General features: G+C 39.7%; 1 protein-coding gene across 5 annotated transcripts in view; it reads left to right on the forward strand.

The window, feature by feature from the left end:
- Positions 1 to 12544, forward strand: part of PLCH1 (phospholipase C eta 1) — an 80251-nt gene extending 67707 nt beyond the window's left edge. For 3 of the 5 annotated variants that reach the window (XM_057421705.1, XM_057421709.1, XM_057421706.1), the window contains 9 exons: positions 1216 to 1395; positions 1491 to 1598; positions 1941 to 2065; positions 2494 to 2578; positions 3346 to 3492; positions 3876 to 3955; positions 5954 to 6013; positions 6490 to 6847; positions 9821 to 12544. In XM_057421705.1, coding sequence (XP_057277688.1) covers positions 1216 to 1395; positions 1491 to 1598; positions 1941 to 2065; positions 2494 to 2578; positions 3346 to 3492; positions 3876 to 3955; positions 5954 to 6013; positions 6490 to 6847; positions 9821 to 11928 — 3251 coding nt within the window. In that variant the 3' untranslated portion in view covers positions 11929 to 12544. The remainder of the gene's footprint in view (positions 1 to 1215; positions 1396 to 1490; positions 1599 to 1940; positions 2066 to 2493; positions 2579 to 3345; positions 3493 to 3875; positions 3956 to 5953; positions 6014 to 6489; positions 6848 to 9820) is intronic. The other 2 variants (XM_057421707.1, XM_057421708.1) reach the window with 1 other exon arrangement.
- The last annotated feature ends 710 nt before the right edge of the window (positions 12545 to 13254 follow it).

Raw genomic sequence — 13254 nt, forward strand, 5'->3', positions numbered from 1 at the left:
TGAAGAGATGGGCATGGAGAGATCATATGGCTGAGTGGGTCTAACTGCTCTCTCACAGTTGGGCACTTTCACCTAAGAAAGTCTTCTGGGCAGTCTTTCTCCCAGAGGGCTGATCAGAGGGGGTATGCCTAAGGGGTAAAACTCTCAGAGGAAAGACCTACAAATTGGAAAGTTTGCTTGGATTACTTAGTGTCCTGGGTTCAGCAGTAGCAGTCATTTTTCTCCTTCTTGGTGGCTGGTGTAGTGCAGTGTTTTGACTTTCAGCTCGGGAACAGAGCTGATAGCGATGTTTTGGTTTGGCCAAGGACTTTGTGAGCCTCATGCTCTGCCAGGGGGAGGGGAAGCCAGGAGGAAGCAGAGACAGGACACCTGACCCAAACTGACCAAAGAGGTATTCCATACCACAGCACGTCATGCCCAGGATGTAACTGGGAGTGAGCCAGAAGGGCTGGGAGACTGCAGGGTTGGAGGAGGTATCGGTCGGAGCTTGGTCGGGCTGAGGGGGGGCAAGTTATCGGTCTGCTGGTGCTGAGGTCTTGTATTCTCTTCCCTTGTTATTTCCTTTATCATTATTATCATTGGTGGTAGCAGTAGTGATTTGTGTTATACCTTAGTTACTAAACTGTTCTTATCTCAACCCGTGGGAGTTGCATTCTTTTTGATTCTCCTCTCCGTCCCTCTGGGAGCAGGGGGAGGGAAAGAAGGGGGGGAGTGAGTGAATGAGTTACCTGACTGGGTTTAAACCACGACACTTAGAGAAAGGATGAGTTGAAATGGGTTGAGTGCTTCTATTAATGTGTTAACAAGGACAAGAGACCTGCTGGGCACTTCTTCCCCCTGACTGTAAGCTCTTGAGTAAGATAGTTATCATCATGCTGCCATTAGTAGATTTCTCTATAGATTCTTCTTAGCAATCATGTCTGGGCTGTTTGGCAGGAGAAAAGGCTCTAGCAATTAGCTTCAGCTCTTGCTTGGCTTCCCCTTTAAGTTCTGGAAGCTTGACAGTAGAACAAAAGACCCTGCTGGAAGGGGAAACTGGTGGTCTTCAGTTATGCAGTGTGTGTGATTTGCATATGACAGGGCAATCTGTGTTATAATTTAGGACTAAATCTCATGTTCCCCTTGATTAAGACCAGCATAACTGAGGTCTGAGTTCAGGCCCCCATCTTCTGGGATTCCTTTATAACCTGTTTGTTGATTTAACAATGCACGCAGGATCAACAGGGAATGTGCTGTCATTCAGTGAAACAAGAGCCCACCAAGCAGTGCAGCAGAAGGCTGAACAGTTTATGCTTTACAACCAGAAACAGCTTACAAGGGTGTATCCATCAGCCTATCGGATTGACTCCAGCAATTTCAATCCTTTACCTTACTGGAACGTTGGCTGCCAGTTAGGTAGGTGTTGCATGAAAACTTACTTCCCAGTCCTTGTGTATGTGATAAGTGAATATTATCATTATCAATGACACCTGAGTTTTTTCTTTCATCAGTGGCACTAAACTACCAGTCTGAGGGACGTGTGATGCAGTTAAATGAAGCAAAATTTAGGGTAAATGGCAACTGTGGTTATGTCCTCAAACCTCAGCAGATGTGCAAAGGTAATGCCCCACTATACATTTCTTACTGTGTCAAGCCTTTCAGAAAGTGTCTTCATATGAAGTCGTGAAGACACAAGAAAGAACATATATAGAATCTTTAATATTTCCATACATTCATAACTTATTAGAGGGGACCTTTCTGTCTTGTAATCATATAACCAAGGGCTGCTTAGCTCAGAAAAGGTTGCAAGAAAGTGGAATGGAATTTTAAAATTAATCAACAGCTGTTTCATACTCTAAGTTTCTTTCTTATGACTGAATTTCAGCTATATGAATGCATCTTGGGTGATACATCTTCTATGTATGTTTTCCTTACAATTCTCATTCTTTGCCATCTTTTAGGCACATTCAACCCCTACTCTGCTGACCCACTTCCTGCCAGTCCTAAAAAGCAGTTTATTCTGAAAATCATCAGTGGACAGCAGCTTCCTAAGCCCCCTGACTCCATGTTAGGGGACAGAGGAGAGGTAAGATACTCTGATACCAACAGATGCTTCAATGAGAGGCCCTGGAGTGACATGACAGATTGTGACTCAAATAAGCTTTCTCCTTATTTAAATATACTAATAAATTTCCGATATTTTCAAGCTTTTGGTCACTAAATGCTGCATTTTCCCAAGGAGTCTGTATTCTACACATGATCTTTAAGAGCTGATTTGTACTTTCTTGAAAATTAGTCATAGCTGGCCATAGCTTTTGAGACTGCAAACCATACCTCAACTTATACTTTATGAAGTCATTTCTCATGATTATGCTGCTTGAAAATCCATGTGAATCAAAGGTTTTTGAATTCTCATATGAATTTAAATTAACTCTCTGCATGAATTTTCTGAAAAATTGACTTTTAGATTTTATTATTGGCTTGTTTTTAAAATACTTTGTTTTTAAAAAATAGATAATAGATCCCTTTGTTGAGGTGGAAATCATTGGGCTACCTGTTGACTGCTGTAAAGATCAGACCAGGGTGGTTGACGACAATGGTAAGATAATCAGGCTGATTTCTTCTTCTTGGAGTAAAATATTAAATAATTATAAATGATTTAATATCTGTTATTACTTTCTAAATTGCAGAGATTCTTATCTGATGAATTGAAATGATTGTATTCTAACAGATTAATTCTGAATTTCTGGTGTGGGGAGACAGACAAGCTAGGAGTGAAGGACAGGAGCTGTTCACCACAGTATTGTCTCCTGGATAGTTCTTAAACCTCCTTTATGCAGAAGTTGCAAATTTTTTATGTATTTTTTTTAATGTATGGAAAATACAGGTATAACTTCAAATGCAACAAAAAAACCAAATCACACCCTAGGCAATTTCCCTGCCACCTCAGCCTTCATAGGAGGAAGATTGAATAACAGAGTGGGATAGCCTATTGCAACAGGAGAGGTGGGATCACTTCTCATAGGCAGTTGTAAAACAATGGGGAGGGAACAAATGTAGTTCCTGTTTGTTCTGATTTGTCTTTAGCCTACTTCAGTTCTACAAAAAAGTGACTTGCCTTAGTATCCTTGCCAGCTACCCAAACAGAACTGTTTTGTTTGTAAAAGCAAACCAAGAGACAGATCTGTCACTTTGAGTTACATACATAATAGAGATTGAGTGCACCTCTATCTGGATGAGCAATAAGTTATCATTTGTGTGTTTGGTCTGCTTGTTTCCTATGCCTCTTGCTGCCTATCAGGAATATTGAGGCTAGTGCTTCCTATGGACTTGTTTTCCAAAATTTCTGTTCTGTTTGCTTTACAGGGTTTAATCCTGTTTGGGAGGAAACACTCACTTTCACTGTCCACATGCCTGAAATAGCTTTGGTGCGATTTCTTGTTTGGGACCATGATCCTATAGGGCGAGACTTCGTTGGACAAAGAACCCTGGCCTTTAGTAGTCTTGTGCCTGGTTAGTCCCACTTGTTTGATTTAGAAATCTAGCTGAAGAACAAACAGCTTTAAACTTAAAGTTTAAGATGAAGTTATCAACATAAGAGATACGCTAATATATCTCTGAGACTTCTTGTACAAGCATGGACAGTTCTCCTTAGGGTGGTATATTCAGCATTATGTGAAGGAGTTTGGGTGTCTGTGCTTTTGGAAATTGCTATTAGGGTCCGATTTATAACTTGGAGGAAATTTGTTCTGGGGTGGGCTTGGAAAACAAGTAAGAACCTAAGAGAAGTTTTAGTAAAAGCATAAGGTGGCTTACTGTGTATATTTCACTTTTATAGGCAGTCATTACCAGTTGTGCTTAAAATTATATGTAGTGTAATATTTTTGGCTTACTAGGTTATCGTCATGTGTATTTAGAAGGACTGACAGAAGCTTCCATATTCGTTCATATAATCATAAATGACATCTATGGAAAGGTAGGTATATTTGGAAATTTACATCCTTTGTGACTTGTTTGTTTTAATTCTTCTGATAAAAATGGATTTAAATATATAACAGAACCTCACAGATTTGTGTGGTTTCTAAATGATTCTTGCAGCTTAGGTTTGTGGCAGTTTGTACCTTGGTTTAGCAGTGCCTAGCTCTCCCTGGCAATGATCAGTAATAAATTTGAAACAAAATATTAGGATTATACAATAATGACATAGCACAATGTCTGATTCTCTGTTGTCCTAAACTTGATGTCTTTGTTTATACTTGTGTCTATAGGTAACTACAAACATACAGGTGTCAGCATTCTCAAAGAAGAGAAATACAATGCCTTATAGTGTTTTCTCTGAGGAGCACCGAGCCAGGGTATCCATTCACAGCACACCCATGACCAGTAAAACCTGTCTTTCTCCAGCTCAGATACCCCAATAACAGCAAAGACATGCTTCTGTTGGAGCACTCAGGAAGGAGAAGGATGTAGCCCATAGCGCGTGATGGGGTTCCCTGTGGGTGATCAGCAAGGAAAGCATAATGTGCTCTTACTCTAGGCTTAGCATGCATGTACTCATCAATGTTCTTACTGTTAGCGCCTAATAATTATCATGTCAAGATACAGTAAGTACATTTCTTCAATGTGTTAAACTAATTTTATTTTAAAGTAAATCTTGAGAACTATAACAGCACCAGAACATGGTATTGGGCAAGCTATTTTAGCAACCGATTTAAGCTTTAAATCTTTAAGGTTTTAGAGCAGAGATTTTGGTTTTCTGCAAGATTACTGATTTTAATTTTTTTTTAAATGAAAATAAAAGCACAGTCCATTTTCTGTGCATTCCTGCTTCAACTGCCTTCATGAACAGTTCACATTGGAGATAACTAGCACAAATAAATGAAGGCCATATTCAGTGGAATACTAAAATAAAATAGCTCTTTGTAATGATTGAAAAAACTAACCAAACAGAAAACCCCACAAACCAGCCTCCCCACCTTTATGAAGGGTAAAGGTTGAAAAGAACAGTTAGCCCTCAGTCTTTCTCCCTTCTGAGAGTGGATGCAAAGAATGTCATGTCAAATATGTAAAACCACAGTTCTGCAAGCACCCAAGGAAAGCCGAGTGGAACAGAAATAGAAAATAACATATACAGGTCCTTGGGGCTGAGATTTGGTATAGAACAGATCCTTACTTAACTCCCCTACCTTTGTTGTCACTGATCCCATTAGGTTACTGAATGATTCAATGGTGGCTCTCTAAGCAACTTAGGTATCTTGCTCTTGGCATCCTTGTCTCAGCACAGGGACCAGGGTTTCAATGTACTCCTCTGTTTTTGCCTCCACAAGTGTTCTTCCTGCCAGTGAGGACAGCAGCAAGGTGGTGGAAGGAACGACACTGACCATTCCAGATCTGTTCACATTCTGTGCACAAAGAGAATCTTTTAGTATTCAAGGTAGACTTTGTTACTCCTAAATCAGTGTAAAAAGAGAAACAGTAGTGAACAGGCTGGAATTCACTGCAATGTATACCTAGATCTGTACATGTCTGGGTACAAATGTGAAATCACATACAATTTTGGTGGTAGTCTGTAGCAGAGCCTGTTTGGCTATTACTCTTGGCTCATGTGCTCTTCAAAGAAGAAACAGACTCAAGAAAAATAGTAAAGAGAAGTTTCATAGGAAGACCAAGAGGAGGAAGGGAGGAGAAGACCCATTGAGACTTGATCTCTGTATCACTTGATCTGTTCATCTAATGCTTGCCTTAATGATGGGCTGTGCTATTGTTTCTAATGTATAAACAAAGGCTGAATGCATATTTGTCTCCTTACAAGTGAGGGTATCTGTTCAAGTTTCTGAGAGAAACTTACTTTAGATTAATAAATAGGTTTAAATTTGCTGTAGAGCAGTTATATTTACAGCTGATGTACTACTACCATATTTGCTTGTATCAAGCTTGTAGCCAAATGTATTTGCATTTTGTTTTTGCCTTTCAGTGGAGTCCTTTAATCCTCAATCCCAGTTACACAATATTGCACTTTCTAGGAGCCACAAAGGTAGACTTCATTAGCATGCACTTTGCACTTGCTGGGCACAGATATTTTTGAATGGTTCCTAATCGCATGATCTGCAACTACCGAATTTACATCATTCTTCATTCAGACTCTGAAACATTTGAATATTGCTTTGATGAAGCCCATGCATAGAATTCCAAGTTAATGTGTAGCCTGTCACTGTAGTACATGTTTTACAATCTTGTCATCTCTGATTAAGAGATTTTGAGCAAACTTCTTATAACTGTGGCAGGCTGCCATCTTAATGAGGAGAAATACAGACATGCATGAATTCATGGAGGCCAGTGCTGATAGTTTCTTGGTCAGAGCGGACGTGAATTGCTTGGTGTGAATTTTTGCTTTGCTGCATTTTTAACTTTGTCTTCATCATTCATAAATGCTGTAAAAGCAGGCCTTTTCATTGTATTCATACAATAGTTTGAACTCACTTGAAACTGTGGCTATTCTTGTCCTTTCAGAATAAGCAACTGATAGGACTCAGGGGTCTGTTTAACAAGAACCCAAAGCACAGTTCTGCTGAAACCAGTGGGCACTGTGTACGGAAGCGATCTATTGGTGATAGAATTCTCCGGCGCACAGCCAGTGCACCAGCAAAAGGTAGAAAGAAAAGCAAGATGGGTTTTCTGGAAGCTACTGAAATTAAAGACAGTGCATCAGAACCAACAGACCTGAAGGACAAAGGAGTTGTAAGGCGTACAAGCCGGAGCTTGCAAGCACGTCCTGCTTCTATGCCCGTGGACAAATATCTTCTTGTAGGACTGCCATGCCCAGCAGATGAAACTGCCCAAGATGCCAAAGGGAAAGAAAACACATCTGGTAAGATACTTCCAAAATTACTATTGGTGTAGTAAGTTGAAATAGTCTGCTAAAAGGCTTAGTTCTGCAGTCTCTATGCAAGTGATTTTACTCAACTCAACGTGGACAAAATTGCTCTGCAAACAAGGCAAATGAATTGCAATAATTTTTGGAAGTACTCTTAAAAGGGCAGTACCCAAATTTCTTTTTTGTATTTTAAGAAGCAACTTTCAGTTGTATTTCAGTTTCTGGTTTACTGCTATCCATTTACATATGGAACCGGAGCTGCTGGCATGGTGGTTTTTTCTCTCCATTTTCAAGGAGGGACAACAGCATGCAGCATACGTTTTTGAAAATAAGTGTGTGCAAAGACTAATGCAGACTTTCAAATAGATGTAAGGGGGGCAAAAGTAGGTCAAACTCTACCCAGCATTCTCGATATTAACCTAGGTTGCTTAATTTAATTTGTATCAAAAGCATGTGTTGGGATACAATCGTGGTCTTCTATTATTGATGCACAATACAATCTAATTCTTAAAATACCCTTTTTTTCGTAAGTACATTCAGCAATAATAGTCCTGGTTTCAAAATCCAGTTATTCCCATGACTACAGCAAAGTTAGTGTGTTTGACCTGCCTAATATTTTATTTGCTGGAGTATTTACATAAGTTTAGGAATCTTGAATACAGTAGCTGTAGTTCATTAGACCTGCTGTCTTCACCCTGAGCTTTTACCTGATCCAGATCATCTATACTGCTTTTGAGGGCTGTTTTTTGTTTGTTTGGAAAGAGCGTGTGCACTCACATAGGCTGTCCCCATGTGGCTGCAGGGGTAGCCAAATCATAGTTCTGACAGCACAGTGTTTCTGCAGTTAGTCCTGCAGGGCTCTTCCTCAGCTGACACAGGACAGCCAGAAGCACAGTCTGTCTTCCTTGGCTCACAGAGAGTGCACAGAGAAGCTCTCTTGGCTGGGGGGAGTGATAGAAATGCTGCTCTGAATATTTTCAGCTGGGAAGCAGCAGCTTCCAGCAGCCACAGGAGCCACCCTAAAATAGGGGAACTGCTGGGGGCAGATAAGAATATGTTGTTAAGTCACCTTTGTTTTACTTGCCTATGTAAGTGGCTCTGAAGGAACAGATAATCTGCAGGTCACCTTGTAAAAGAAGTTAGGAGAAATAGCAAGCAAAATCAAACCAGTTCTTTTTCTACCACCCTGAGAAGAAACTGTAGATGGGAAAAAGGATATTCCTTGTAAAAGAAGTTAACTTTGAAATGCTGTATTTTAAATTGAAAGATCCTCTAGATAAACCTTTGAAGATGATGCAGCTCAGCCATTCTTTGCAAAAGATGTAATAATTTCTTTCATATTTCTTCTGAAGATGCTACATACAAACACACAAAATTCTTTAGAAGAAAAGTTTTTGGAGGTTGGAATTGTTCACTTGTAGCAAAATAACCTTTGTCGAAAACACAGACCTTGGTGACATGACCTAAAAAAACCCAAAAGCTGTCACAGGGAATGAATCCTGCCCCTTCTAACTATGAGAAGCATAGAATTCTGTCCATTAGAGTCTCCATAAGGAAGGCTAGTCTGCGAAGGACTGGTCACCTTAGACATCAAGAAATGAGACATGAAGAAGACAGCATTCCAAATGGAGCCCTCTTCTGTCCCCAAGGGAGCTGTTCCCTTCTCTGTGCTGCAGGAACACCCTGGCTTAGTGGTGGATGTAGAGAAAAGCTGCCTGTGTCCCCCCCTTTTTTTTTTTTTTTTTCTCTTGTGGAAGCACCTATGTGGAATAGTGGTAAGAAAAGGTACAATGCACCCTTGTGCACCTACAGGAATAGGCCTGGGTATTCTCATAAAGTAAGCTCAGCCTAAATATTTCAGAGTGGGAGGTGGCTTCACCCATGGGGAGTTATTAGCCAGTTGAGGTGTTCGTTATTGTAGAATACAATGAAGAATGGAAAGGGCTGGCTGTCCAACAGAGATGTTTCTTGCTAAAATACTATGGCTGAGCGTACCTCTAGTGCCTTAATTGGGAGTATGCCAAGTGGTCTATTTTCACCTTTGTTCTTCATAGAGAAGACAAAAAAAACCAACTTAACAAATCAAAGCAGCGTACATCTCATCCATCCTTAGGTAGAAGCACCTGGAAAGCTTGGGAAACTACAGATTTTGGAGATCAGCAAAACCAGACATGTCTGTTAGAAACAGTTCTTACTGTGGGGGTTCAGGCGCTGTTAGTGAATGATCAAGGCTTCTCATTTCCTCCTAGGGTACCTGATTTCTGACAAATGTTAGATACAGTATGTATTATGCCAAGCTTGATTCTGTGGTCCCTGCTTGATTAAAAGCTCCAAAGAAATGGGTCTTGGAGCTTGGATTTGGCATATAAAGACATATAAGAAGATTTGGTGGAGAAAATATCTAATTCACTTTCTTTAAGGAATTCAAAATCTTGCTCTCATGAATGTAGCATGCTGTTAGAAGATGAAAAATGAAATCCTTAAATTGTGATACTTTACAATAACTACGTGTATAAAACAGTCTGGAATCCATCTATTTGGTACTTTTTACTCAGCTCTTTTAACCATGCATCTGGTTTCAAAGTATTACGTTTTTTTAACAGAGCTGTTTTGTTCTGTCTTTATTGCCATGCTTCTTTATAGTACAAAACTGAATAGGAACACAGCTGAAGGTAATACCATGTGCAAGCTATGATATGGTGCCTCATTAACATTATTTGCAACAAATATTACATCACATGCTTGATGTAATAGACATTCAAAGGAAGTTTCAGTGAAGTGCTTGCAGTTGTATTTTTTCATTTAATCATGTCACTCAGATAATTTGTACCTGCACAACCCCATGATTAAGTTCTGTCACAAACTGTACCCAATTTTGCGTTCTCCATTTGTCTGTCTAAGGACAAAATAGTTGTTAATAAACAACACAGTATTGTATGCAACTAATATGTTTCTTATTTAATTTAGCCAACAGTGATGGCAATACAAACGAGAAGGAAACAAACTTGAAAGAATCTGTTTTTCCGTGTTCAGAGAAACCAGCAAATACTTCAAATTTGGCATCTCAGTTTAAGAATGACCAGGAGACTACAGTTGACTCTTTAGCATCACCTCTACAGGAGCAACCTGAAAATTTAGTTTTTGCAAGTGGAGTAGCTGAAGCAAATCACCTTATAGACTATCAGGAAAATAATCTTTCTGATGAAACTGTCCCTCTAATGCAGCACTCTGATTTTGAACTTGCCACAGAAAAAACGCATAACAAAAACTGTGCAGACAATAAAAAGGAAGATGATGCAAAAGGGTCTAAGGAAGAGAAAATAACTCATGTAGGGACTTCCCTTTCCCCAAAAGAAGAGATGGAAAGTAAAAAACATGACATTATCAAGAAAAGCACTGCAGCCCTTCTTTCTTTGACAGGTATTTCTTCTACCACTTGCCCTGATGCACCTGATTTGCACTCTAGTCTAACCATGCAAGACAGTGACCTTTCTCGCCTTATAGATGAAGTTTCTTTAGTGAATGAGAGCGAGATGGATAGCGCTGTCTCAGCTCTGATTGGGCAGTTTGATGTCACAGATGATGAAACTAGTCTTACTGCTGTATCAAGCCTCCATGGCACTAGCAGCCAGGCCTTCAGTATGACAGGTACACACACATGTGTGCTTACCGAGGATCCTAACAGTCCCTGTATGCACAACTTTGCTGTCACAAAAGCCATCAAATCCCCTTTGTTCTCCACTCCAGATACTACCCTGTTCTCCAGCCCTGAGACTGCAGAGTATTCTGTGCACACAGTTGCCCATGAAGCAACTCTTACACCAGTTTCTGAATGTAAGACCCACAATGGATTACTTTGCAAGAAGAAAATAAATAGTATAGAAAATAACATGCCTAGCTCTCCTTGTCCAGCACCTCTCTCTTTGCTAAATGCAAATTCCAAAGGAATATGTGGAACAAAATCTGGAACAAGTTGGGAAGCCTGCAAGACCGCTAGTTCTTTTGCTTCCAATAGCCTCATCTTTGAGGAGGCACTTGTTGACCCTCTCAGTGGTGAGAATTCAGAAAGCAGCAGTCTTATAGAAGTAGATGGGGATTCTCAAGATCTGTTGATAACTGCATGTGAGTATAAAAGGGAAGATATGAGCCAGTTGGCTTCCCCTTTGAAACTGAGGCAAAAGCAGGATGCTGGGCACGATGGAGAGAGGCCTTCTGAGAACAGTGCAACTGTTGAGCTCTGTGCTGCAGCCCTGGACTGCTCAGGAAACTTCAGGACTGCAGGGAGTCATCTCCCTTTTCCAGTGTGTGAAAATGTTGGTTTCTTGTATCATCATCATTCAGATAAACAAAAAAATGTAATGTGTACCTCCAAGAGATCCCAGCTCAACATACACTCACCGCTGCTCAAAAATGCTTTGTCTTTCCCCCCTCATTCAGCTATCAAGCAGACTAGCCCTTGCAAATCCAAGAGTCTTGGTGACTTGACATCAGAGGATATTTCCTGCAATTTTGAAAGTAAGTATCAATACATAAGTAGGAGCTTTATCTCATCAGGCATGAGGGACAAGAAACTTGCCTCTATGAAAAATATGAGACCACATTCAACAGATGCTCTGACGGAACAGCTGAGGAAGCTGGTGTCCCTGGACCAGGAGGACAGCTGTCAAACGCTGTACTCCAGGCAGATTGATGAAGACTGCCCAAAAGCACTGGTCAGAAAACTCTCCTCCAGAAGCCAGAGCAGAGTGCGGAATATAGCCAGTCGTGCCAAGGAGAGGCAGGAGGCTGCCAGCAAGCAAAAATCTTCTAACACAAGTAGTGTAGCAGGGGTTATCCTTCGGAACAAGCCCTCAGCATGTCCTCATGTTATCAACAGGCATTCAACAGGCTCATACATAGCCAGATACCTGAATGGCTTCCATGGGGAGGATGTGGAGGGCCGAGGAATGCCGGAGGGTACATGTTCTGCTTTGCACTATGGATGTAGTGACCAGTTATATACACATGATTCTGTTCTGCAGCTGGAACACAGTAATGATGATAAACCTGAAATTTATTTCCTGCTGAGACTGTAGATTGTATAAATGTACATCTTCAAAGTATACAAACTATTACACTGAGAAATGAAGGATTTTTAGCAAGAAATACTTTTTGAGGGATTAAATTATTTAGAAATGTAATTTCATGGTAGTGAGCCACTCATGATTTAATGTGCCCTTTCTTATCAAAGCTTAAATAAACAGAATCCATGCTTCATCCTTACATATGTATTATTTTGATTTAGAAATTATGAAGTAGTCTGGTGACTATCTGCATGCATTAAGCATTTGTAGCATTTTGTATTAGTAATGCTGTACTTGAATGCCTGATATTGCAATGAATGCAACAGTATTCTGTTTTTCCGATGTCCTTGTCCTACTGTTTGTAAAACATTTTTAGTGATCACTTTTGGCCTTTCATATGAATTTTACTAAGATTGTGCTTTCTGTTACTGGTAATGTCCCTGGGGTAAGACTGCTGAACTAGGGCTTGTTCTGCCCAAGAAGCAGTAGTCATGGAATGAGACCCCCTCATTGGCATCACTGTTTTCACTCCGACTTGTACTTAATTGTTAATATTATTTTTACATGTTTCCATGTATGAGTTATGATTATACAGCAAACAATTTGTGGAATTAGGGTTAGTCCCAATTTGTGATTAATGTAGATTTCTGCACATTCTATGAAATACAATAACAGTTGTCTTCCTTTTTGGTCACTGTGTTGAATGTTCATTTTGGGACAGAGTGGAATGTGGGAGTAATTCTGCATTTATGAATGGAAAACACTTAATTTCTGCATATTTTGTTATTATGAATTTTTGCTATTGGTTGTATGTGTAGCTATGCAGTAGTAGTGCAGTAGCAGATCTGTTTTCTGTATAGTTGTAATTTTATTGCTAAATTGTTGACAGTCAGTGAAATATTTAAAGCTGACATGGTAGAGTAATTATTTTGACAGTCCATCTTCATCTTTTTCCAAAAGTGAATCGAGTGATTAATCGCAAATACCTGAAGCTTTCCTGCAGCGAACAACATAGCTTTATTTTGGTTTTAAGATATTCTTTGCCTTTGGTGTAAGTTTCTTATATGTAAAAGATGTACCTTTTACCTTTCTTTTGTAACGAAGAGTATTATTATTCTTGAAAACATCATTAAAATAGATTTTTAAGCACTTGATTACTTGTTTACTGAAACTATAGCAAATCCAATTATGCTTAAATTAACAGTAACTGGTGGCTGCAGTCATCTGTCCTGTCATGAGCTTGCAATAAGGTTTCATGAAGGGAAAAAAATGTTATTTCACATGATGGGAAAGGTTCTTAGCTGGAAACCTGCAGCTGAGTTCGCTTTCTTTTTTTTG

The sequence above is a fragment of the Pezoporus wallicus genome, unplaced genomic scaffold (genome assembly GCF_028554395.1).
Source record: "Pezoporus wallicus isolate ANWC-B61680 ecotype Strahan unplaced genomic scaffold, APGP_CSIRO_Pwel_v1 scaffold_7402, whole genome shotgun sequence".
Lineage (NCBI taxonomy): Eukaryota > Metazoa > Chordata > Aves > Psittaciformes > Psittacidae > Pezoporus > Pezoporus wallicus.